Source organism: Panthera tigris, chromosome B3, assembly GCF_018350195.1.
Source record: "Panthera tigris isolate Pti1 chromosome B3, P.tigris_Pti1_mat1.1, whole genome shotgun sequence".
Classification (NCBI taxonomy): domain Eukaryota; kingdom Metazoa; phylum Chordata; class Mammalia; order Carnivora; family Felidae; genus Panthera; species Panthera tigris.
This window is the reverse complement of record NC_056665.1, coordinates 73,399,439-73,426,018: the sequence shown is the minus strand read 5'-3', so window position 1 is coordinate 73,426,018 and position 26,580 is coordinate 73,399,439. Positions and strand designations below refer to the sequence as shown.

At 45.0% G+C, this 26,580-nt stretch overlaps 2 protein-coding genes across 2 annotated transcripts; one reads left to right on the top strand and one right to left on the bottom strand.

Annotated features, from left to right (window-relative positions):
- Positions 1-860: 860 nt before the first annotated feature.
- PSMB11 (proteasome subunit beta 11) lies at positions 861-1,718 on the bottom strand. The gene has a single exon (XM_007098094.1). It carries the CDS (start codon positions 1,716-1,718, stop codon positions 861-863), a length of 858 nt encoding a protein of 285 aa, XP_007098156.1.
- A 5,689-nt stretch (positions 1,719-7,407) lies between these two features.
- On the top strand, positions 7,408-13,758 carry PSMB5 (proteasome 20S subunit beta 5). Its single transcript, XM_007097968.3, has 3 exons — positions 7,408-7,646; positions 8,369-8,675; positions 13,253-13,758. Exons 1-3 carry the CDS (start codon positions 7,449-7,451, stop codon positions 13,537-13,539), a joined length of 792 nt encoding a protein of 263 aa, XP_007098030.1. The 5' UTR covers positions 7,408-7,448; the 3' UTR covers positions 13,540-13,758.
- Positions 13,759-26,580: the final 12,822 nt, after the last annotated feature.

Genomic DNA, 26,580 nt, shown 5'->3' with positions numbered 1-26,580 from the left:
TCCTCTGGGTTCATTCACCCCAGGCAGGGGCTTGGCCCAGCTGCTCTCTCCCTTTCTCTTAATTCCCGGAGGCCTGCAGGGCCTTGGACAGAGAGAGAAGACAAGAAAGAGGACCTGGGAGGACATGCTGTGCCGAATCGGCTCTGGAGCAGAAGGCCTGGATCCAAGCCTCCTCTCTGCCACTTACTGTGTGACCCCAGCAAGTCACATAACCTTTTGAACCTGTTTCCTCTTCTGTAAGGTGAGGATAATTATTACCTCCGAGTTATCATGAGAAGCGCATTCAATAAGGAGCAGCAACTGTAGTCATTAGAGTCCCGTGCAGCGGGGAGGGGGCAAAGGGGAAGCAGCTGGGAGAAACCCTCCTCACCACCGCAGGCTCCACTTTGCCCTGCCCCACCCCTAGCCTGGGTGCTCTGGGTGACTCTCCCCACCTTATTCCTCTTCCAGCCACCCCCCTCACAAGGTGACAGTGATAAACTCTGAAACCGAGATGAGCACAGGAACGGGAAGAAAAGAGAGCAGGGATCTGGTGGGGAAAAGCAGCAAAGAGGGTGGTGAGAAAGAGGGTTTAGCCCCCAGCCCCGTGTCTGGTGTGCAGCAGGCACATGACAGGAGTATTTGCTGAGAGGAGAACTTGGTGGTGGGAAGGACGCCGGACCAATCCATCCGGCATCCATAGGAACATGCTGGACAGAGCCATCAATAGCACTGGGAGGCAGAAAGGGATGGAGACTTGGAACAAATGGAGCTGGCAACCCGTACAGGAGGGAGCCAGATGCTGTGAGGCTGCTCCCCTGGTGGCCCATCCCCCCCCCCCCACTCCCTGGGCTGAGGCCCCCTCCAAGTCCTGCCGCTTCTCACAGCATCTCAGTCTCTGCGGGCATCCTAGAGTCTCTGTGTGGGCTGGCGGGCTCCGGATGGTCCCGGCTGGCCTCCTCCTCCTTTTCCTTGTCTGGATCCGGAAGCTTCTGCAGTTCCGAGTACAGCACACAGGCATCGTTGCGTGACACATACTCCCATCCACTCTCCCGCACGTGGAAAAGGTCTACAGAACCCCCGGAGTAGGCATCGCGGTGGGTGGCGTGGGCCACGGCACAGCGAGCCAGGGCATAGGCTTCCTGGGGGGTCATGTCATAGCGGTAGCCGCGGTCTAGCACGCCATAGGCATAGGGAGATCCAGAACCCACGGAGAAGATGTTCCCTTGCAGGCGGGTGCCGTCACTGTAGACATAGAAGAGTGCAGGGCCAGAGCGGTCCCAGCCACACAGGGCCGTGGCCACACACAGATCCAGGCCCCGGTAGCAGGACATCATGGTCGACAAGAGCTTGGCAGCACCGGCCACGCTGGGCAGCTGACCCTCCCTCAGTGCCCGAAGCCGCAGCTCCCGTCGCAGCACGCGGTACCATACGGCACAGTCGGCCGAGGTGCCGGAGGTGGTGCCCAGGAGGTGCTGGTGCACAGGGATGATCTTGCGTGAGGTTGGACACTCCACATAGTTGCCGCAGGAGGAACGTGTGTCAGCAGCAGCGATGACTCCATGCCGGAAGAGGAAGGCCAAGGTGGTGGTGCCATGGGCCAGCCTGGGGCCGTGGATCTGCAAGAAGGTTTGAGGATCGCAGCCTGGGGGCACAGCCCAGGCACCAGGCTGAGGCAGGTGAGGTGATGGTCCCTGGGTGTTGGGGGCCTGCCACTTGCACACATCCTGCAGGGCCATCCTTGGGGCTGAGTGATGGTTGGAAGGAACAAGGCAGGGATTTGTGGGCTGGAGTCAAGTGGGGAAAGAGACGCTAAAGAGAAGCTGGGCTGTGGCCAGAACTGGCGAGGGAGGCATGTGATCTGTGGCTTCGCTTCTCCCTAACCCCAACTCAGGCTTTGGGACTGGCTGAGAAGCAGCCTCCTCCTTCTCAGAGGATTGCTAAGGGGAGACAGGATGAGGCCGGTGAAGTCTCCACTATTGGGAAGACGCTGCTCGTGACACATCCGAGCGTCACCCAAGGAGTCCCCTGTCCATCATCCTCCAAGCACTTGGAGCAGAGTGGGGTCTGGGGTAACCTCAAAGGAAGGGAGGCAAGAGTGTAAGGAGCACATCCGGGTCCCTCTTATTTTTCCTGTGGGGCGCATATGGCTTGAAGAGACAGATAAATCTCTGTCTCTGTCTGGAAAGAGCTCCCAGCCTAGGAGGAGGTAAAGACAAGTGGATCTCTGATGGAATCAGAATAGAATGCTGTGAGGGGCACCTGGCTGGCTCCGTTGGTAGAGCATGTGACTCTTGATGTCAGGGTTGTGAGCCCCATGTTTGATATAGAGCTTACTTAAAAAAAAAAAGTATAGAGTGCTGTGGGCCCACCAAGGCAGGAGTCTTTAATGTTGAGTTCTCTCTTTAGGGGTTTGGGCCCAGGGAACTCTAAAGCTCAGCTCACACCTTCACTTTCCAGTCAGGTGGAGAAAAAGAAATGGACCTAGACCAAGAGAAGTTGTTTTTTTTTTAGTTTTTTTTTAATTTATTTTGAGAGAGAGAGAGAGAGAGAGTGCATGCAAGCATGCGAGTGGGGGAGGGGCAGAGGGAAGGAGACAAAATCCCTAGCAGGTTCTGAGCCATCACCACAGAACCCAGCTCAAATTCAGAAACTGTGAGATCATAACCTGAGCTGAGATCAAGAGTTGGCCTCTTAACCCACTGAGTCACCCAGGCACCTCCAGAAAGTCTTATGTGAGGAGGAGGGGAGCTCAAATACCTTCCACAAAGGCAAGGTATGGAGGGGCCAGGGTGAAGGGAACCTAGAATGTGGAGCTCTCGTTCAACTCTGCTTTGGAGATGAATATGAACTTCCATCTGCATAAAGACAGAGAGAAGGTTCCTGACAGTTCTCTGGCAGTCTAGCTTCTCTGATTATGTAAAAGTTCTGAGGATGTAGCTGAAAGCATCTAATGGCCTTCCCTCTCCCCGCCCCCTTCTGCCCAATAGTTAACAATAGCAAGAGAGATATTTGTAGTTCCAAGGCAAGAGAAACAACTGACCTTGTCCCCATAACGCTGAGTCTAAGTCTTAGACCAACCAGGGGTGGTCAATGGGTGGGGTTAGTAGACCCTGACAGCTGGCCCTTCAGAAAGACAAAGTAGATTGGGACAGAGTGGCAAGCTGCAACTTCTTCCAGCACCATCTGGACTATATTTTACCAAACACTGCAGCTCAAAGGGGTGCTGTGGAAATGGGTTTAGTCAAAGAAACAGACACACACACAAGAGAAAGATCCCAGGCCCTCCAGATACCTTGATGACAGGGCCGTGGAGTCGCTATAATGGCAAGTGCAAACATGTCATGGGAAGACCAGAGAAACCAGGATGTCACAGTAAAGTCCAACCAGTCTTTCTCCCTTCTTTCTCCCTCTCTTACTAGACAGATAAGAATGTCTCCTGTTTTGTTTTGTTTTAATTTTTTTAAACGTTTATTTTTGAGACAGAGACAGTGTGAGCTGCGGAGGGGCAGAGAGAGAGGGAGACACAGAATCCGAAGCAGGCTCCAGGTTCCAGGCTCTGAGCTGTCAGCACAGAGCTCAACACGGGGCTCGAACCCACAAACCACGAGATCATGACCTGAGCCAAAACCAAGAGTCAGACGCTTAACTGACTGAGCCACCCAGGTTCCCCAGAATGTCTACTGCTTTTAAAGACTAAGCCTTAGATGTTTCATATATGAATGGATTCTCACCTCCCTAGGTCAAGCCATTCTCAAGTCAGATCTAGACAGTTGAATGGCCTTCTAATTGGCCATCCTCCAGTCTCCCCTCTAATCTTATCCTCCACACTGACATGTTTTCCTAAGGTATCACTCAAATCTTGTGTCTTCGCTACTAAGAAACCTTGAAGGGCTACAAGATCAAACCCAAACCACCTTCTCCTCCCCAGGCTGGCATTTAAGACCCACTATGGTGCAACCCTGATCCATCCACCACAACCTCTTTTCATGCTATTCCTAACACACCTCACACTCCCCCTTTATCTACCTTTTTCATCTATTTTTTTAATGTTTGTTTATTTATTTTGAGAGAGAGGGGAGGAAGGGAGAGAATGTAAGTGGGAGAGGGGCAGAAAGAGAGGGAGAGAGAGAATCCAAAGCAGGCTCTGTGTTGTCAGCGCAGAGCCCAACGTGGGGCTCGATCTCATGAATTGTGAGATCATGACCTGAGTCGAAATCAAGAGTCGGATGCCTAAGCATCTGAGCCATCCAAGCGCCCCTTTACTATTTACTTTTAAGGAATCTCTACACCCAATGTGGGGTTCAAACTTATAGCCTCAAGGTCAAGATTTGAACGCTATATCGAATGAGCCAGTCAGGTGCCCCTCCCCTCTATCTCTATGAATCCTATCCTTAAAAGCCTGGCTTAAGTATCATCTACTCTGAAAATCCTTCTGGTCTGAGAAAGGAGAGGCTGTTGGTTTGAGGAACAATGGGACCCAAGCGGTGTTTAGGGAAATGAATCCACACCTCCTTAGCAAAGCCTTCTTGGTCTCCCAACCTCAACCCAAACTGTATTAATCTCCTCTCTCACCTCTGAGCCACAATAGTTATCATTTTTCCCCCAAGTCCACTCTATTGAGATAAAATTGACATATGACATTGTGTAAGTGTAAGGAGTACAGTGTAATGATTTGATACATGTATATATTGCAAAATGTTACCACAATAAAGTTAGTTAACACATCCTTCACTTCACATAATTAACCATTTTTGTGGTGGCGGGAAGAACATTTAAAATCTACTCTCTTAAGGTTGCCTGGGTGGCTCAGTCAGTTAAGCATCTGACCTCGGCTCAGGTCATTATCTCATGGTTTGTTCCAGCCCCGCGTTGGGCTCTGTGCTGACAGCTCGGAGCCTGGAGCCTGTTTTGGATTCTGTGTCCCCCCTTCTCTCTGCACCTACCCCATTCACACTCTGTCTCTCTCTCTCTCAAAAAAATAATAATAATAAATAAAAATTAAAAAAATCTACTCTCTTAGCAACTTATAAGTATATAATGCAGTGCAGCATCGTTAACTATAGTCACAATGCTGTACATTTGATTCCCAGAACTTAATCTTCTCATAACTGGAAGTGTGTACCCTTTGACCAACATCTCCCCATTTCCCCTACCACACAACCCCCCATAACCACCAATCTATTCTCTGTTTCTATGAGTTTGGCTTTGTTAAATTCATCATATAAGTGAGATCATACAGTGTTTGTCTTTCTTTGTGTGACATATATCTATATATAGATACAGATAGATATAGAGACAGATGATATACATATATCTGTGTCTGTCTATCTATCCATCTATCTATTGAACCAATATAAGGTAAGTTGGAAACAGATTACAGAAGGCCTTGAATGCCATGCTGAGCTGTTGAATTTTACAGAACATATTTAAGCAGGCAAGTGATAAGATTAAGAGAATGAGGCGCCTGGGTGGCTTAGTTGGTTAAGGGTCTGACTCTTGATTTTGGCTCATGATCTCATGGTTTGTGAGTTGGAGCCGCACATGAGGCTCTGCAGTGTGTCAGTGCGGAGCCTGCTTGGAGGTCTGTCTCCCTCTCTCTCTGCCCCTACCCCGTGTGCCCTCTCTCTCAAAATAAATAAATAAACTAAAAAAAAATTAGGAAAAAAAAAGATTAAGAGAACATTTTAGGAAAATTAATCTGGTACTGTGCAAAATGAATTAGAGAGTACAGTTTGGGCCCCGAAAATCAGGTGGGAGACTATTTCAGTAATCAGAGGCGAGGAAATAAGGTGATATCAGTTGCAATGAAAAAGGACATGAGAAGCATCGTAGAGGAAAAATCAACAGGATTTGACAACTTACTGAATGTGGAGGAAAGGAAGAGGAGTTGTCAGAGATGAGCCGGGGCTTCAAGCCTCTGTGACTGGAAGAACATTGTTGTCATGCTCTCATGTATTCATTTGGCAAGCATTACCTAAGCAGACAGTGGGCGCTGAGATGAATAGTGCAGAAATACCTGTCTTTAGAAACTCACAATCAATTAGGAGATAAATGTACACTTAACAGCCAGGTAAAATGCAAAAGTGTCTTCAGAGATGAACAAATGCTGTTAGTGGCAGTGTGAAGGAACCACAGGGAAAAGTCAGAAAGAGGACTAGTTGCATTGCAGGGGGGACCGCAAAATAATACCTGATCTATAAACAGAGGCACTCCGCATTTTCAACACCATCCAAGTGTGAGACGCAGATAAAGATCTTCTGCTTCATTACATTCTGATGGTTGGGCTTGGAAAGGGTTGCCAAATTTCAGCATTAAAAATACAACATATGCAGAGTCTACTGGGGAAGAGGAGGGGCTGAGTTGGGCATCAGAGGAAAGTGGAATTTAGATATTTGATGGATGTTGCTAGTGGAATCCAACAAGAAAGGCCAGACACTGACTTCATAGAACCATAAAGCAGGAGGCAACATTTCATACCTTTGCCCACTTCCTTGTTTGTTATGGGTCCCAAAAGGGTTGAAAAATGGAGGTGGGTGGAGAGAAGGAGAGACAATGATAAATACCACATTCCTGTATTAATAAAGAGCTCGTCTTAGCAAGCTTAAGTTAGAGAATCTCTTGGAACATCTTTATAGAGCGTCAACCCTCCTCCAGGCTCTGAAATGGTAAATGACTATTGACTCAGTTATTCGCAGCTGAATTGAGAATCTAGTTTGTGGATTAACTGAGTCCCGTACTTTTCCTTCTTTATTTTTCATCTTTGGCGATACATTACTTATTAGCATTTCCACCACAGGGTGGGAATAAAGAGAATATTAAATCTTAAAAATTGGTTACAGAATGTGGGTAGTGTGGTGATTAATGTTACCAGACAACAAGAGGTATAGCACTTTTATTTTGTTGCGATTTTTACCACAAAGTACTGTGGTTTAACTAACTTCACAAGAAAATGGCCTCAGAGTAGATCATTATTTTACCTAGTATTAGAGGGTGCCCTTAAACAAAATGGCAACGTCAGTCGAATTAATAGGATGCTAAAGCCGCAAAGATGTAAAGTATCGCTCAGACACCCGGCAGGGCGGGGACGACTTAGCGTTAAGGGTTCGGAAAGGATTTTCAACTAGTCACGCCCGTCTCAAAGATGGCCGGCCTCACTTCCCTCACGCAACATGGACAATTTCCTATGAATTGTAGGGTAACTCAATCCAGTACTGCTTGCATGACTAAAGTCAAGATGACAACAGCGTCCTTTTAAATTTAGAATAAATTAATCCACTTATTTTTTACCCTTCCGTTAATATAGTCCCTCGTGTCTGGATCTTGTTTTGGGAGGCGTGGTTGCCAGGAGTTAAAATGGTTCCTCCCTGGGATAGCTTTAATAGGAAGTGAAGCTGTGACGGCGAAGCGTTGCCCTACTGCTCTCTGGTAGGCGTTCTCGCCGGGAGTTCCTTGTGCCCTTACTAGACATGGCGCTGGCTAGCGTGTTGGAGAGGCCGCTACCGGTGAACGGGCTCGGGTTTTTCGGACTCGGGGGTCGTGCGGATCTGCTGGATCTGGGTCCAGGGAGTCCCAGCGATGGGCTGAGCCTGGCCGCACCCCACCGGGGTGTCCCAGAGGAGCCGAGAATCGAAATGCTTCATGGAACCACCACCCTGGCCTTCAAGGTGGGGACCCAGCCGCCGCGCCGGGCTTAGTCCCGTGCGCCCGCGCCCTTCCTAGCCTCTCAGCTGGACCGGAGCCCGCGGGGACCGCGACCACGAAGCCTAGTGGGAGCCTCGGGCCTGTCGTCCCGGTCCCGATGGTTTCGCTGTCTCATTGCCCCGGGAGACCTTGATTCTCGCGCCGCAGAATCGTGTGGCCGGGGTTAAGTGGAAGAAGAAACCAAGGCTGCTTGGGTTGATTCCTAGGCAACCCCAGGTGTCCAGGAAAGGGGAGGCCGCAGCAGCAATGAACACTGACAGGGGGTGGGATATTGTAACCATTAACCAAAGGTTTTGGAAACTGGGTCCCCGCTATGCGAGGGTAACCGAAAAGCTGCGTCTTTTGAGAGGGAAGGTTGGTGGGAGGGAGCACTGTAGTGGGAGCCAGACAATTGGGATTCCTGATCCAGCTTTGCAATAACTAGCTCTAGGATCTTGGGCAAGTCATTCGATCTCATTGAACCTGTTTCCTGATCTATAAAATGAAATTGGAAGTTAATACTGGTTATACCTATGTCGAGGGATTGATGGGAAGTTTAGTTGATAGTAATATGTAGAAAGCATATTGTGAAGTGTTAAACGATAGAGAAAAAGATGTTCTGCGTTTCCATTGATGCAAAAAGAAATGTCAAGATGTTTCTGTGGTCTGATGTGGCCTGCTTTGTGTTTTCCTCTGATCTTAACAGTTTCAACATGGAGTCATTGTTGCAGCGGACTCTCGCGCCACAGCGGGTGCCTATATAGCCTCCCAGACAGTAAAGAAGGTGATAGAGATCAATCCCTACCTGCTGGGCACCATGGCTGGGGGCGCAGCGGATTGCAGCTTCTGGGAGCGCCTATTGGCTCGTCAATGTCGAATCTATGAGCTTCGAAACAAGGAACGCATCTCTGTAGCAGCTGCCTCCAAGCTGCTTGCCAACATGGTGTATCAGTATAAAGGCATGGGGCTGTCCATGGGCACCATGATCTGTGGCTGGGATAAGAGAGGCCCTGGTGAGTTAAGCTGCAACCACATGATTCTTGGGCTGACACTACAGAGAGGAGGGGTTGGATGAACAGGGGAATGAAAGGGCTTTGTGTCAGTGCTGAGGATGTGTTTATTAGGTTTTGGCCCTTCTCTATGTTCAAGGAAGGCACTACAGTGTAGGAGAGGGCATGGAGCTTAGACTAGCTGTGTCATTGACTACCTATGTAACCTTACACAGGTCGCTCCTTTTCCCAGTTAGTTTCATCATCTGTTGCGTTGGTTAAATGAAGTAATACACGTAAAGCATGTAGTGTTTGGCACATAATGTTTTTCCTTCTATTCTCTCTCCTGTAAAATAATAAGATGTACAGGGGCACCTGCGTGGCTCAATGGGCTGAGCATCTGACTCTTGGTTTCGGGTTAGGTCATGATCTCACAGTTCAAGGGATCAAGCCCTGCTTTGGGCCCTGCCCTGATGGCGTGGATCCTGCTTGGGATTCTCTCTCTGCCCCTCCCCTGCTCTCTCACTCTTTCTCTCTCTCTCAAAATAAATAAATAAACTTCAAAATAATAATAATAATAATACCTACGAAGAGTGTATTTGAGAGTGAAATTGGATAATAGACATTAAAAACCAGTCCGTGCTTTCTAATAGAAATATGATGTGAGCCGCGTATGTCATTTAAAATTGTCTAGGGGCGCCTAGGTGACTCAGTCAGTTAAGCATCCGACTTCACCTCAGGTCATGATCTCACAGTCCGTGAGTTCGAGCCCCACGTTGGGCTCTGTGTTGACAGCTCAGAGCCTGTAGCCTGCTTCAGATTCTGTGTCTCCCTCTGTCTGAACCTCCCCCGTTCATGCTCTGTCTCTCTCTGTCTCAAAAATAAACATTAAAAAAAATTTTTTTTTTTTTTTTTTTTTTTTTTTTTTTTAAATAAAATTGTCTAATGGAGGGGCACCTGGCTGGCTTAGTCAACAGAGAATGCAGTTCCTGTTCTCAGGGTCATGAGTTCAAGCCCTATGTTGGGTTTAGAGCTTACTTAAAAAATAATAATAATAACTTGGTGCCTGGGTGGCTCAGTCGGTTAAGCGTCCGGCTTCGGCTCAGGTCATGATCTCACTATTTGTGAGTTCCAACACTGCATCAGGCTCTGTGCTGACAGCTCGGAGCCTGGACCCTGCTTTAGATTCTATGCCTCCCTCTCTCTCTCTGCCCCTCCCTTGCTCATGCTCTGTCTCTGTCTCTCTCTCTCTCTCTCTCTTTCTCTCTCTTTCTCTCTCTCTCAAAAATAAATAAACATTAAAAAAATTTTTTAAATAATAATTAAAATTTTTAAAGATTGTCTAATGGATATATTTAAAAAGCAAAAAGATTGGAAAATTAATTTTAACTATTTAATACAAATACCTAAAATAGTAACATTTTGGCATGTGCGTTAGCCCCCTTTCAAGTGTTCAATAGCCATATGTTGCTGATGACCGCTGTGTTGGACAGTGAAATTCTACTATGCAAGTAGCTACTGTAAACTTAGTTATTTCTCTTCCCTTTTTCCCTTTAGAGAGTCTTTGACCTAGAAGGGGCTTTTGGGACTCACCCTCTCTTGGTTGATATAATACCCTAGGATCCTAGGTCCTGTTCTGTCATCTCTGAAAATAAATTCCTTAGCCTTTTTTCTCTTTCTAGTATATAGAGACCTTGCCAGGAAGTTTAATCTTGTATCTAATGTCTCTTCCTTTTCAATCAGTTGTTTGTTTGTTTGTTTGTTTGTTTGTTTTTAAGTTTTATGTATTTGAGTAATCTCTGCACCCAACATGGGGTTTAAACCCATGACCCCAAGATCAGGAGTTACATGCTCCTCTGACTGAGCCAGCGAGGAACCCAGTTTTTTAACCAGATTTGAATGTCTGTTTCTTTAGTCAAGCTGGAATACAGCTAGTCACTTTGTGTCATTTTCCCCCTCAATGCTTGAACATAGTTTATTCTTTCCTCTTCTTGTTTTTGCTTCATTCATTTGCCTGCTTACTGAGTGCCTAGTTTTCCTTTATTGAACTGTAGGATACCCAGGACTTTAAGTTTATTTATTTATTGCGGGGGAGGGACAGAGAGGGAGGGGGGGAAGAGAATCCCAAGCAGACTCTGCACTGTCAGCACAGAGCCCAGTGTGGGGCTCGGACTCACGAACCCGTGAGATCATAACCTGAGCCAAAATCAAGAGTCAATTGCTTAACCGACTGAGCCATGCAAGTGCCTCGTGCATCCAACTCTTGATCTCAGCTCAGGTCTTGATCTCAGCTCAGGTCTTGATCTCAGGGTCATGAGCTTAAGCCCTGCATTGGGCTCCACACAAGGCATGGAGCCTACCTTAAAAAAAAAAAAAAAAGCCTTCCTGACAACCTGTCCCATTCAGGATGAGTCAGGCCCTTTCTCCAAGAAGCAGAGACTGAGAGGGGCACCTGGGTGGCTCAGTCGGTTCAGCATCTGACTCTTGGTTTCAGCTCACGTCATGATCTCAGGGTTTCAAGAGTTTGAGCCCCGCGTCGGGCTCTATGCTGACAGTGCAGAGCCTACTTGGGATTCTCTCTCCTTCTCTTCTGCCCCTCCCCCACTTGCACTATCTCTGTCTCTCTCAAACTTAAAAAAAAATTTTTTTTTTTCAAAAAAGATTGAGAAAGGATCACAGATTACTTAGTACAAGGCTAAATGAGATGAGTACTGTTTTTAAAAGAACCGATATGATGCTGAGGAAATTTTGAGAAGGAGGGGATTACTTCTGATGGGAGGAACTTGGAAAGACTTCATGGATAGGTGGCATGTGTCCAAGATGTACAAATCAGAGAGGGGAGGGCTAGTGAACAAAGGAAGGGAGGAAACAAGCATGCGATTTTGGGGGAGTAACTGAAAGCCCACTTTAATTGCAACTAAGGTTGTATGAAGAGGAGTTAGGGATCCATAAAGCCAGAGAGGTAATCTGGAACCAGCTAGTGAGCCAGCTAGGCAAGGCGGTGGCTGTGGGACCCGGAAGGGGCTAGTTGGGGGTAGACATTGGAATCCTTCGAACCCGAAAGCTGAGATGAGTTGTGGTTCTCTACTGGCTTGCTTTAGAATCACCTGAAGAACTCAAAACACAAGCTCCATACTTACTCCCCACCCCAGACCAATTGAAAAAGAATACCTGGGGTAGGTCCTGGGCATCTTTTTAAAAAGCTTCCTTAGAGGATTCTGATACATAGTGAGAGATGGGAACCACTGAAGTAGGAAAAAGATTAACGATGCCATTGGCAATGCGGGCTGGTGCAGCACATGAGAGATGAGTTTGGTTGGTAATGGAGGGCCACTGAAAGTATTTGAAGATTGGAAGTTTGAATCTGAACTTGATGAGAAGGGCATTCTGTTGGAAAGGTCCAGCAGGCATTTGGGATTGATAAAAATTTTATTAAAATCTTTGTCTAAATTTTCATATATACTAAAAATCAGCTAACTTCTTCATAAAGGGCCAAATAGTAAATAACTTAGGATTGCAGGCCATCTGGTCTTTGTCTCAACTGCTTAACTCTCCTGTTTTAGCACAAAAGTAGTCATAGACCCTATGTACACAAATGGGTATGGCAGTGTTGCAGTAAAACTTTGTTTACGAAAACAGGCAGCACTGTCCAATAGAAATAAAATGTGAGTAATACATGTGTATTTTTAAATTTTGTAATAGCTACATCCTAAAAATTAAAAATGGAAATTAATTTGGGGCCATTGGGTGGCTCAGTCAGTTAAGTGTCCGACTTTGGCTCAGGTCATGATTTTGTGGTTTGTGAGTTCGAGCCCCGCGTCGAGCCCTGTGCTGACAGCTGGAACCTGCTTCAGATTCTGTGTCTCCCTCTCCCCCTGCCCCTCCCCTGCTCATGCTCTGTCTCTCAATAATGAATAAACATTAAAAAAAATTAATGGAAATTAATTTTAATAATATATTTTATTTCGTGGATCCAGATGGATCCAAAGTGTTATCATGTCAGCATGTGGTACCAGCTTCATTTCAAATGCTCAGTAGTCACATGTCTAGTGGCTCCCATACTGGACAGTGCAGGTCTTTGCAATATGATTCAAAACTCCAGGCTTTCTCCTACTGTATGATGTATGTCTTGTCCTTCAGATAGTCTGAAGTTTGAGGGCTAGAGTCGTGTTAAACATCTCCCACAGTGCCTGAAGTTCTGTGTTTGAAACCTAAGTCATTTGGATTATACTTTTTGCTTATACAGCAAGGACAAGAAAAGAGTTACTGTAATATGAGGTTAGATGAGATGGTATATTGTAGGATCCTGGAGTCTTTATTTATTTTGAGAGCGAGAATCCTAAACAGGCTCCGTGCTGTCAGTGCTGAGCCTGACGTGAGTTCACACCCATGAACCATGAGATCATGACCTGAGCCAAGAGTCAGATGCTTAACTGACTGAGCCATCAAGGCACCCCAAAGTGCTATTTTCTTACATATATCTGTTGGTCTCCCCTGGGTTTCAAAAGAGCTAAAGAACTGTTCTTGGAAAATGAATTAGATTTCAGAAGGGGGGTCATTTTTTTTTCTTTTTGTCCTGCTAACCTCACCTCTCTTTCCAGGCCTCTACTATGTGGACAGTGAAGGAAACCGGATCTCAGGGGCCACCTTCTCTGTAGGTTCTGGCTCTGTGTATGCTTATGGGGTCATGGATCGGGGTTACTCCTATGACCTAGAGGTGGAACAGGCCTATGACCTGGCCCGTCGAGCCATCTACCAAGCCACCTATAGAGATGCCTACTCAGGAGGTGCAGTCAACCTCTACCATGTCCGAGAGGATGGCTGGATCCGAGTCTCCAGTGACAATGTAGCTGATCTACATGACAAATATAGTGGATCTACCCCCTGAAAGAGGGCAGATGTGGCTGCTTGCATTTCTTGGGGTGACTATTGTTGGTAATGTGGATACAGCTCCCCATCCTATAGTGGAGTGGTCCTCAATTGTATTGATAATTTTTTTAAGCTCTGGTGCCGTTGACCTCTCTATGTTACCAGTTGTTAATGACCTGCTGCTGCAGAGGTGATCGTTTTACTTTCTTGGATGTTAACATTACACTACTTGACCACAGTCTGTGTTGTGTCTTTTGTCCACACTGTCCCTCCTCCAAGCACTTTACAGCCAAATAAGCCAGGACAGTGGGAGGGCACTGACTGTAATTACAGGAAACAGTGGTGTGAAGACATTGTCTAGTGAATACATTAGCATCCCCACTCATGAAGCTAATAACAAAGGAGAAGGAGAGAGAGGCAAGGGAGGAGGGAGAGACTTCCTGATTCTGTTTGCAAAGAGATGAAAAGTTGATGAGGTGGAAAGATGCACAGGGCTGTATGAGCCAGAGCTGCGGAGGAAAAAGCTTTCACTTTGTGGTGGGGGAGGGGAGGCTAGTGCTACATGCAGAGCAGAAAGGTGAAGAGGGTGAATCTTGCATCTTGAACCAATTGGGAAGGGAAGTTTTGGACCCTGGGAAAAGAGGACACAGAGGTGAGTGTGAAAGCGGTAGTGACCCCAAGGTTGGTGATCCTTGTCCTTTTGGCGCTCCAGTGTGTGTAGGTGTGGGGGACAGAGCGGTTGGTGGTGGGCTTAGAGCCTTCTGGACAGGAAGCAGCACAAAATTGTCATTGGGACATGTGGGTGGAGAAGAGGCCCTTCTGAGAGCAGAAAAATGGCTGATTTATCACACCCAGCACTGAGGGGCTTCCCAAGCTATGGTGGCAGCAGATGGCAAGGCCTTCTGTTAAAGAGAAGACATAAGCATAGGGGAGATAGAGGAGGTTGATGGGAAAAACCTTTAAAAGATGGGAGAGGAGGGTATAAAACAATACTGCTTTGTTTTTATAGTTAGCAGGAAGGGGAAAGTGGTTGGTGAGGGTGACAACCCAGCGTCCCATTTTGAGGCAGAGGAGTTTGAGCAATAGAGGGGGTAAGTCCTCTTCTGCCTGGACTGCGGATACCTTCCCTTCTTGTACCTTCCCTTCCCCCTCAGCCTCATGCAGTCGCATATTGATTGATGAGGGCTGTCGGCCAGGAACTGATCGAGGCTTGTTAATTGCATTTGTCAAATGCAGGGAAATTGGGAATTAGTGAGATTGGAGAAGGGAGTTTGGAAAACAAATGACTGGTGCCTAAGGAGATTCATTTTGCTGAAAAGTGCCTTGGGAGCCCCTGGAGTCAGGGAGCTGCTAGTGGGGACCTGGGCCTACTCAGCATTAGGAGCCATTAGAAGGGGCGGGAGCCATGCTGCAGCTCCCTTCTCTGAGGCCATCAGCCCATGGTCAGCTGAATGAGAGACACAGGTACACTCATCGACCTCTCAGGACACTGGTTTGGAGATCTTTGTTCAAAATTAGAACCTTAGGGGTTCCTGGCTGGCTTAGTGGGTAGAGCATGCAACTCTTGATCTTGGGGTCATGAGTTTGAGCCCCACATTAGGTGTAGAGCTTACTTAAAAAAATAAAAATTAAAACCTAAAAACAAACAAAAACAACCTCTTAGGAGAAATTCTAACACCTGAAAGAAATCAACTCAGGTTGAGATAGAGTTGAGGGGTCCAGAGCCTTAACCACTGAGCTTCCTCCTCCATGGAGCCACTGTCCACAACACCACCTCCCTACCAACACACCCTTATAGACACATACTCCCCGGCACTTCTTGGAACCCCAAGGAACACAATTTGAAAATTGCCGCCCTGGGGAATAACCTTGAGAGGGTGGAAAGAGAGTTGAAGATTGGAATTTTGTTACATGAATGAGCATAGGCCTCCCTAGCCCGTGAAAGAAAATAGTCTGGAGAGAAGAGATGGTCTTGAAGCAATGCTACCCTTTCCCTGTTTCTGTCTCACACCTGGCTTTGGTAGTGGTCTAGCTGTTTAATGTAAGCACCTATTCTACACTGAATTTTTTTTTTATTCTAATATTTGTTTATCTTTAAGAGAGTGAAAGCGAGCCGGGAAGGGGCAGGGGGTGGGGTGGAGGATCGGAAGCAGACTCCGCGCTGACAGCAGAGAGCCTGAAGCAGGGCTCAAACCCATGAACCTGTGAGATCATGACCTGAGCCAAAGTTGGACGCTGAACCAGCTGAGTCAGCCAGGCGCCCGGGCACTGACTGGATCCTTATGTTCAGGCAAGAAAATGCACAACCATCAGTCCCATGTTCTGTTCTGCAGATGCCCCTTTCGCTGCCTTCCTGGATCTTAGATAAAAGAAAGATTCGATTAATGGAAGAGATCGATTTTTGGTAGGTTTTCTGGAGAGAAAGTAGAGCAGAGGTAGAGGAAAATTGCAAGTGACTAGGCCCAGTCAGGCCCACCCTGTGCAATTGTGACTTCTTGCTGCCAAGTGCTGGTGGGGAGCTGGCTTTGCAGTGATGTTGTATGTCTCCGCTTGTGTGGGGATGATGGATGCCGCACAGCACTGGTGAGATTCTGTTGAGTGGAGTGGACCAGTTCAGGGACTCCCATCAGATTCATTTCCCAGTGCAGTCCTCTTGACAAAGGATGATGGAAAAGAAATTGCCTTAAATAGCTGGAAGATTAATTTCTCTCGGCAGTTCCCAGGCGTCCACGGGACAGGGCTCTTTAAGTGATGTCTGACAATTTCTTCTCCTTCCAGAGATAGCTCAGTGACACCAGAATCTGACTCCTCAGGGTAGGTAATGGGACTAATCTGATTAAATAGGGAGCAAGCACTCCTCGAGGCCCTGTGCTTTCTCTTGGTAGCAGGGAATGCCGTGGGATTGAAGGCAGACGAGCCCCATAGCATCTCCACACCAGGCGAGGGAGGGCTGTGGGGAGAGCAGAATGTTCAGGAGGGAAAGGGAAAAGGTAGGCAAGGACATGGGGGAGGGGGAGGAAGGGCACAATGAAAGGAAATCAGGGACAGGAGCATAATAGTTCTTGAGTGTTCCCTCTTTAGGCAAAACCAGAAGGTCAATGTCTCTTGATATCCTCCTCAGCTAGCAAATGAGAAAACTGTCAAAGCCATTTGGGGAGTGGAAGGTTACATCCTTTGAGGGAAAATAAAACAACGGATTTATTCTGGTCCATGGATTCTGTGTGGTCCGATGTGGGAGAGGAACAAGAGGTGGGAGGAAAAGGGAGTAAGGTAAAAAAGTGTGGAGGAACACTCTGGGGGCAGCATTTCCCTTGTGTCAGAACGAAAGGAAGAGGATGGGGTCAGTGAAGAATTTACATGAGCATATCTAATCCTGTGCGTACAGTTAGGGTTTTTCATGTTGGTATTTTTGTTTGTTTTCCTAGAAGAGCCCCTCCTGTCAGGGCTATAGCAGATGAGGTACTTTGAAACTGACCAGTGGCAGTGACCTCGGGACATGATTAAGTGCTTTCTGATTAAAATATGCATATATTGCAACCAAGCATCTCTGCTGTTTTTTTTGTTTCTTGTTTGTTTTCAAAATTCTAGTTTCCCTTCAGGAGGTCAGAATCATATTGGGAAAGCTTTAATTATAGCAGGCAAGAGGAGGGAGCACACACAGCATCAGAACTGCCCTGATCAGCAGCTGCTGCCACCTCCTGCCTGACCCTGGCCGCCCCTCCTTCCCCACCCCCTCCCTCCGGTCAACTGACTGTCCACATTCCTGCAGTGCTCCCCAGGCCTGGCCTCTGAGCCAAGTTCTTGCTTCCAGGGGCTATGCCCCACTGAAGCATTTCAATAAAAACCATTTCCAAAATGTCCTGTTCGCAGTTGTTAGTGGGTCAGGCAGAAGAAATTCTACCCACGTCAGCTTCTTGGGTTTATTTAACCCAACTCATTTCTCCCTGAAGCTTTTGCCTCTGAGTTAGGTGCCAAGCCTAACTTAATACTTAACCCTTTATAATCCAGATTCAGCTGTCATCAGCCATGAATATCTGACCTAGTTTATTTGAAGGGAAATTAGACACCATGGATTCCACCTCTTCTGATGCCTTCCTCTCTGGCCCTGACCCCATCCTCTCAGGCTGCCCCATCTCTCTATTCTCCCTCTGCTTGCTTTCATGCTTTCTCTCTGTTCTCTCACTTTGTAAGAATTCCCTTTTCTTTCCTCCACAGAATTAAAATAAAAACCAATCAATCAATAAACCAAGTGCTGCTATGGACTTTAATGTAACAAGAAAAGGTTATCACTAGCTTCGGGGTACCCAAAATGCTGGTACTGCAGAGGGAAACACAGATGGAATGAGAGAATGCGAGCTAGGGAAAACAAGAGACAAATGACAGAAATGGAAAAGCAAAGTCCTGGGCAGCAAGGGAGAGAGTGAGCAAAGTGGAGAGGGAGACGTGGACGTGGCAGGAGACAGTGATGGGCAGAGAGGCGCTGTGGAAGAGGGACAGGTGGGGGGTGGGAAGGAGACTCCGAAGGACAGTGATCGAGAGAGTGGGCAGAGAAACCAGGAGGAAGGAAGCGGCTAGAAGCTAATGCACAATGAAACATGTCCCCCTGGAGACAGATAATTTCTCCAGCCATACATAATGAACACGTGCCTCCCTGTGTGTTGCCCCTGTACTGTCACAGTCACTTACATTCCGCAAGAATCTCTCCATGCCTACCCTGCTTGTGCAAGTTTGGGAAAAAGCTTTGAGTGCTCAGAACCACCTCAGCCAGGCCAAAGACAGAAAAGTAGAAATCTGTCTCATAAGAGGAACAGGGTAAGTGAGGCAGGATCACAGATTCAATACCTTTTACATTTTTACTTTTAGGTTTGTGAAGAGATCCCTTCTTCCTTTTGCTTCATACCCCCTGGCCACATACCTCACATATGCATAACTCATCCCTGTTTTTCTGTAATGCCCACAGGTCAGGGCCAAGGCTGGGAAGACTCCCAGGAAGGCCACAAACTCCCAGGATGACCAAAATAGCAGGTGGTTCCAGTGGGAAGGAAATAAGTAGCTCCAAGTAGGAATGTGTGCAGATCAGAAGGGACCAAGGTCAAGGGGATATTTTTGCAACTACTGCAGCCTTTTACCCAGCTTAGCCTCAATACATACCATTGTTGGCCCAGGGACATATATTCTAAGTTTCCCCATGCATACAGAGTTTCATAGAATACACAGGCTCTTCTTTCATGGTAGCTCTTCTCCAGGGTTGCTGTGCAATGTCACCTGATCAGAGGGAATCCACCAAGTACCAGGGTTCTGGGGGAGGGGTCATACCCTGTGTCTCTTGAATCTTGGGGCTGTACCCCCAGCTTAATCTCTAGAAAAGAAAGCAGTGGAGCATTTTAAACCAGAGCAACAGATTAAGCACAGTCTCATGGTACCTCCCAAAGAAGCAAAATGTGCAGAAAGGAAGCTCAGCCTTGAGTCAATAGAGCCTGAATGCGGTTCTTGGCTAGGGGTAGCAGTGTTCCCCTGTCTCATTTAAATAGTTTTAGGCAGGGCATCCGGGTGGCTCAGTTAGTTAAGCATCTTTGATTTCGGCTCAGGTCATGATCTCATGGTTCATGAGTTCAAGCCCGGCATTGGGCTCTGCACTGACAGTGCAGAGGCTGCTTGGGATCCCATCTCTTTCTCTGCCCCTCCTGCACACTCGCTCTCTCAAAATAAGTAAAGTAACTTAAATATTTTAAACCATCCGAGGCATGTGCCACTTTGAAGAACATCTCTGTAGGGTCTCTGGTTATTTTGTGATATGTCTGTCATCCTTTTCAGTCAAACACTTAACTATACTTACTCTTTGTCCCCTTGTGACTAGCATAGTGTAGGCTACTCAGTAGAGATTATATCATACATGTATCTTAATGAATAAATGAATGAATGAAGGACTTCTATGTGCCCTTATGCCAGTGATTCTTTCTTACCCTTCTCAGAACTGTGACTCCCTATAATTGTTGAATTTTAAGATGCTGTTTGCTGCTCTTAAGCATACTTTGAAGCATATGTTAATTTTTTTAATTGAGAAAAAATTACTTGCTTTGAGCATATTTTTAAAGTGTTATGCCATCCCCTACTTATAAATGAAGACAGCTAGGTGTAATAAAAAGGAAGGTTTTTTTATTTTATTATTTTTTAAGATTTTATTTTATATTATTTTATTTTGTTACGATTTTATTTTATTTTTTAATTTATTTTGAGAGAGAGAGAGAGAGTGTGACCAGGGGAGGGGCAGAGAGAGAGAAGGAGACAGAGAATCCCAAGCAGGCTCCTGGAGGCCAGCACACAGAGCTTGATGCAGGGCTCGAACCCACGAAACTGCGAGATCACAACCTGAGCTGAAATCAAGAGTCAACGCCCAACCGACTGAGCCACCAGGCGCCCCTAAGATTTTATTTTTAAGCAACCTCTGCACCCAATGTGGGGCTCGAGCCCACAGCCCCAAGATCAAGAGTTGCAAGCACCACCGACTGAGCCAGCCAGGAGCCTCTAAGATTTTATTTTTAAGTAATCCCTACACCCAACCTGGGGCTCAAACTCAAAACCCCAAGATCAAGAGTCGCATGTTCTACAGACTGAGCCAGCCAGATGCCCCATAAAAAGCAGTTTTAAGGAGTAGCCCTGCCATCCCACCTTGCCCAGATTCTGCAGTTCTGTAATCTTTCTCTCCAAATGATAGGATTAGTCTCACACACAATATGGTCAGGCCCTGAAGAATTGAGTTTCAAGGTAGCTCTGTAGAGTGTCTGTCTTATTGTGCTGTTTTGTTTTGTTTTCTGTTAGATCGATGGGTAGGGGCTTAGCCAATACTCAAGACGGGTCCCTGGATGTCAGGTGCGTGAGTGAGTTGCTCTTTACAAGGGAAGGACTAATCGATGGTGAAAATGAGGTTCATGCATCACCAACCCCCACACCTTAAAAACAAAAGCCATTTTTCATTGGGTTGTGTTTTTTTTTTTTTTTTTCCACAATCTAGAATTGTTGCCATTTGTTCTTCTTCTACCTGTTTAAAAACATTCTTTGTGGGGGTCTGGGTGGCCCAGTTGGTTAAGCATCCAGCTCTCGGTTTCAGCTCAGGTCATGATCTCCTGATTTTTGGGACTGAGCCCTGCATCCACCTCTGTGCTGACAGTGAGGGGCCTGCTTGGGATTCTCTCTCTCTCTCTCTCTCTCTCTCTGCTTCTCCCCTGTGTGCTCTCTCTCTCTCTATCAAAACAAATAAATTTTAATGACTTTTTTAAAAAGTTTATTTATTTATAGTATTTTTAAGTTTATTTATTTTGAGAGAGAGAGTGGGAGAGAGGTAGACAGAGAGGGAGAGAGAGAGAATCTCAAGCAGGCTCCTCACTGTCAGCAGGAGCCCGATGCAGGGCTAGAATTCCTGAGCCGTGAGATCATGTCCTAAGCTGAATCTAAGAGTCAGACGTTTAATGGACTGAGCCACCTGGGCACGCCAATTTATTTATTTATTTTGAGAAAGAGACACAGGAGGGGCAGAGAGAGAAAGAGAGAGAGAGAGAGAGAGAGAGAGAGAGAGAGAGAGAATCCCAAGCAGGCTCAGCACCATCAGCGGAGAGCCCCATGCGGGGCTTAATTTCATGAACCATGAGATCATGACCTGAGCAGAAACCAAGTCAAATGCTTAACTGACTGAGCCACTCAGGTGCCCCTCAAAATAAATACATTTTTAAAAATTAAAACAAAAACACATTCTTTGACATTCTAGATTAACACACACTTTGGAATTTTCTGAAGCATTGTAACAGAGTCCTAAAATAAATCAGAAAATTCCAGAGTCCATGGGACTATTTCCTTTTCTCAAGTAAAGGCTGAGGGGCACCTGGGTGGCTCAGTCGGTTAATCAAGTAAAGGCTGAATCTAAATATCTAAAGCAAAAACATTATCTACTTTTTAAAAATTTTTTGAAATGTTTCAAGACCAGAAAAGTTGAAAGAATAGTACAACAAATACCCATATACCCTTCCTATAGGTCCACTAATTGGTATCAGATTTGATAACAAATTTGCCACATTTGTTTTATCTCTATGTATATATCTATTTGTTAGTATGTATTTGACTTAATCATTTGAAAGTAGGTTAAGGGATCATGACATTTTACCCCTAAATATGTCTCCTAAGAACTAAGGTATTCTCCTATAAAACCGTATTACCACACCAAGAAATGTAGCATTGATATAATTATATTATCTGATATCTAGTCCATATTCAAATTCCTCATTTGTCCAAATTATGTCCATAATGTTTTCTCTTTTCTTGATCCAGAAGTCAATCAAGGCTCACACATCACATTAAAAAAAATTTTTTTTAATGTTTATTTATTTCTGAGACAGAGAGAGACAGAGCATGAATGGGGGAGGGGCAGAGGGAGACACAGAATCAGAAGCAGGCTCCAGGCTCTGAGCTGTCAGCACAGAGCCTGACATGGGGCTCGAACTCATGGAGTGTGAGATCATGACCTGAGCCGAAGTCGGTCGCTCAACCAACTGAGCCACCCAGGCAGCCCAAGGCTCACATATCACATTTAATTGTCATATCTTTTTAGTTTAATTTAAAAAAGGCTCCCATATTTGTCTATGTGTCTTTTATGACATTTGTACTTTAAAAAATTTTTTTTAACATTTATTAATTTTTGAGAGAGAGAGCATGAGCAGCGGAGGGGCAGAGAGAGGAGACAGAATTGGAAGCAGGCTCCAGGCTCTGAGCTGTCAGCACAGAGCCCAATGCAGGGCTCAAACCCACAAACCATGAGATCATGACCTGAGCCAAAGTTGGACACTTAACCGACTGAGCCACCCAGGCGCCCCATGACATTTGTACTTTAAAGAGTCCAGGCCATCATTTGCCATGAGCAAACTGGATTTGTCTGATTGTTTCCTCCTGATTAGACTCGGGTTAAACATTGGTAGCAAGAATATTACCTAGGTGGTATTGTGTATTTTCCATTGTACTGCATATGGAGACACATGTCAGTTTGTTACGTTATTGGTGATGTGAAGTTTGTCTGCTAGATTTCTCCATTGTAAAGACATGTTTGCCCTTTGTAATTACTTAGTAAACTAATAATAGGTAGAGTGATTATTTGAGATCATGTGAATATCCTGTTCTCCTGCAGTCTTGCACCCAGTGGATTTAGCAACTACTGATTATCCTTCCTGAAATAATTTTTGCTTTGGTGGTTGGCAAACATTATTTTTTCGATTGCTGTCATTTCTTGCAAATACATTAGATGGCATTTATCTTTCTTCTTCTTCTCCTCTTCCTCATCCTCCTCGTTTTTCACATTTATCTGTATTTAATTTTCTTGGCACTTTAACTTTTTTTGGTGTTTATTTTTTTACTGGTCTTTAAGAAAGACTTCCCAGATGTTTACACAATTTCCTTTGCATTTAATAATCTGTCTGATTCAGAAATTTTTATCTTAAAATCTAATCTGCCTTCACTCCTGCTACAACATAAACTCTTTTGCTTACTATTCATTGAGTACTGTTCTCGGCTGCCTGTCTGTCTTCCTTTTTCTTTTCCTTTGCATTACCTTCCACCTTTCTATAACCTCTTTCATGTCTCCAAACTTCAACTCTCTCAGACAACTCACATTTCCCTCTCCAGTGCCTCTAAGGACACCCTCCCAGCTGGCTCTGGGATTTCCTTCCACTACTGTTCTAAAATGTTCTCGGGTGTGTTAATGAATGACTGTCAGAATCAGCTCCCCAGCCTCACTCCAGGGCAAGTCAGATTTCACTGTATGTGGAGGCTCCCATGGGATCTCACTGAACAGAAACAGCTTAAAATAAAGAGATCTGCTTGAGTCAAAGCCAAATGAGCAGCTTTTCTTCAATCGACAAGTCATCTGTAAAGTTTAACATTTGAAATCTCAAATGCTTTAGAGTTTAAATTGTGATTTTTTTAGGTGAAAAAGGTGCATTTTCTTTCTATTCTCATTACCTAATAGCACAAAAATGCTTTACTCAAACTTTCTACCAAAGATTCCTTTATAATCACAGAGGGGAAAAAGAAACTTAAAAAGAAATGGCTTTTCCAACTTAACTCTGACATTTGTAGAAATGGACTCATAATTTAAAATATATCCCAGGAGACATTGGTGGGTGGGTGAGGGGCAGGCATGAACATTCTGTTGATTCTCAGAGGGAAGACAGCTTATTTTTCATAGACTCCAAGTAAGAGACCAAAAGAGGTTAGCACAGCAAGGCTGAGAGCATGTTGTCAATTTAGTCAGAGACTAATGATTGGTCAAGAGCACAGGTTCTGAAGTCTGGAGGCCTGAATTCAAGTTCTGACTCCACCATTTAATGAGCTCAGTGACTTTGAGATTTACCTTCCCTCTCTGGGTCTGTTTTCTCATCAGTAAAAGAAACAGTAGGGGCATTGGGTGGCTCTGTGGGTTAAGTGTCTGACTCTTGATTTTGGCTTAGGTCACGATCTCATAGTTCATGAATTCGAGCCCTGCATCAGGCTCTTCGCTGACAGTGTGGAGGAGCCTGCTTGAGATTCTCTGTCTCCCTCTCTCTGCCACTCCTCCTCCCCTGCTCATGCTCTCTCTCTCAAAAATAAATAAACTTCAGGGGCGCCTGGGTGGCTCAGTCGGTTGGGAGGCCGACTTCGGCTCAGGTCACGATCTCGCGGTCCGTGAGTTCGAGCCCTGCGTCAGGCTCTGGGCTGATGGCTCAGAGCCTGGAGCCTGCTTCCAATTCTGTGTCTCCCTCTCTCTCTGCCCCTCCCCCGTTCATGCTCTGTCTCTCTCTGTCTCAAAAATAAATAAAACGTTAAAAAAAATTAAAAAAAAAAATAAATAAACTTCAAAAAAATAAATAAAATTACATTATGAAAAAAATAAAATAAATAAAAGACAGTATAATAGTACTTATGGATTGATTAAATGAAAGAGTACCTGGCCCAAGGAGACCCTCAATGGATGTCAAAATGTCAAATATATATATATATATATATATATATATATATATATATATATATTTTTTTTTTTTTTTTTTTTTTTTTTTTTTAGAGAGCACAAGTTGGGGAGAGGGGCAGAGGGAGAGAGGGAGAGAATCTGAAGCAGAGCCCAACACAATGCTTGATCCCCCAACCCTAGAATCATGACCTGAGTTGAAATCAAGTCAGACCCTCAACCGACTGGCCACCCAGGGACCCCAATAAATTTCAATTATAATAATCGTTGTTAACAATTCTATTTTTCCTTCATCCTAACATTTTGAAAACGACCACCTGTATGTTTGAGGATATGAGATGTCATAGTATATTCCTATCCAAAATTCATGTTTTCCTAGTGATTTCCTGGCTTGCTTGTATTATTAAATTTTTTTTAATGGAGGGGTGCCTGGGTGGCTCAGTCAGTTAGGTGTCTGACTTCAGCTCAGATCATGATCTTGCAGTTTGTGAGTTCGAGCCCCACGTCTCTCTCTGTGCTGACAGCTCAGAGCCTGGAGCCTGCTTCAGATTCTGTGTCTCCCTCTCCCTCTGCTCCACCCCTGCTTGCTCTCCATCTCTCAAAACTGAATAAACATTAAAAAAATTAAACAAAAAATGTTTAAAAAAATTTTAATGAAAAATGTGGGAAAATAAATAGAAAATCTATAACCCTCAAGAATATAAACACTGCCATCTCATTTTCAGATGAAAGGCAAAGCTGGGTTGCCACAGAAGCAAGGGTGCTGCCTGGATGAAAACGATGCTGGAGGCAACAGGCCTTTCTGCTGAGAACCAGATTCTACCAAGAACGTCCTGGACTTTGAGAACCAACAATTGTATGGAGGAGGTTTGACTGACAGCCAGGAAATCACTGAAACAGGGTTGTACGGGGAGTGCGGGGGTGTAAATAGAACAGTTGGCTTGGGGGTTCAGGTCTGCCACCTGTTACCTATGAGACTTTGTAGTAAGCTCTGATACTTGATTTCTTGTAAAATGGGGATGCCAGTAACCTGCCAGTTTAATACTGACCCATAGTATTTAATTTCATTTATCATATTCAATTTTCCCCAGTTGTTTTCTAGTAATGTCCATTATAACTCATTTTTTTCTGATTCAGATCCAATTAAGGGTCATATTTTGCATTTAGTTGTTATGTCTCTATATTGTCCTTTAATTCAGAGCAGTCCTCCTACCTTTGTGTGTGGCTTCAAGACATTGATATTTTGGAAGCTTTCAGGCCATTTATTTTGTGGAATGTTGTGTATCTAATTTTTTCCAATTAGATAACAATGTTTTTAAAAGCTGCACTGTGGAGCTTGTGAGGCATACGGTTAGGAACTATGACTATGGAGCTAGATTTTCTGGGTTCAAATCCCAGGTCTATCTTTTATTATCTATTTAAACTTAGTCACATTATTATAGATGGTCCCTGACTTAGGATTTTTTTTTTTTTTTTTTTTTTTTTTTTTTTTTTTTTTTTTTTACAATGGAGTGAAAGTGATACACACTTAGTAGAAACCATACTTGGAATTTTGAATTTTGCTCTTTCCGGGGCTAGTGATATGCAGTAGGATACTTTTTCATGATGCTGGGCAGAAGCAGTGAGCTGCAACTCGCAGGCAGCCACACCATCACAAGGATAAACCAATACATTTATAACCATTTGGTTTTTCACTTATGGTACGGCATTCAATAAATTACATGTGATAGTCAACTCCTTATTATAAAATAGGCTTGTGTTAGATGATTTTGCCCAAATGTAGGCTAATGTAAATGTTCTAGGCACTTTTAAAGTAGGCTAGACTAAGCTATGAGGTTCAGTAGGTTAGGTATATAAAATACACTTCCAACTTAACATTTTCAACTTAGGATAGGTTCATCAGGAGGTAACCCCACTGTAAGTTGAGATAGATCTGTGTACCTCTGTACTCGAATCTCTAATATAAAATGGGGATAATCATGGTACCTCTTCATTACTGTGGAGATTAAATACATGTAATATTCGTGAAGTTTTCAGAACAGTCCCTGCACAGTAAGTGCTCATGAACTGTTACTATAG

Coding starts and splice junctions, on each gene's coding strand:
- PSMB5 (XM_007097968.3), top strand. CDS start 7,449: ATGGCGCTGGCTAGCGTGTTGGAGAGGCCGCTACCGGTGAACGGGCTC. Junction 7,647..8,368: donor CCACCACCCTGGCCTTCAAG/GTGGGGACCCAG, acceptor TGATCTTAACAG/TTTCAACATGGAGTCATTGT. Junction 8,676..13,252: donor CTGGGATAAGAGAGGCCCTG/GTGAGTTAAGCT, acceptor CTCTCTTTCCAG/GCCTCTACTATGTGGACAGT.
- PSMB11 (XM_007098094.1), bottom strand. CDS start 1,718: ATGGCCCTGCAGGATGTGTGCAAGTGGCAGGCCCCCAACACCCAGGGA.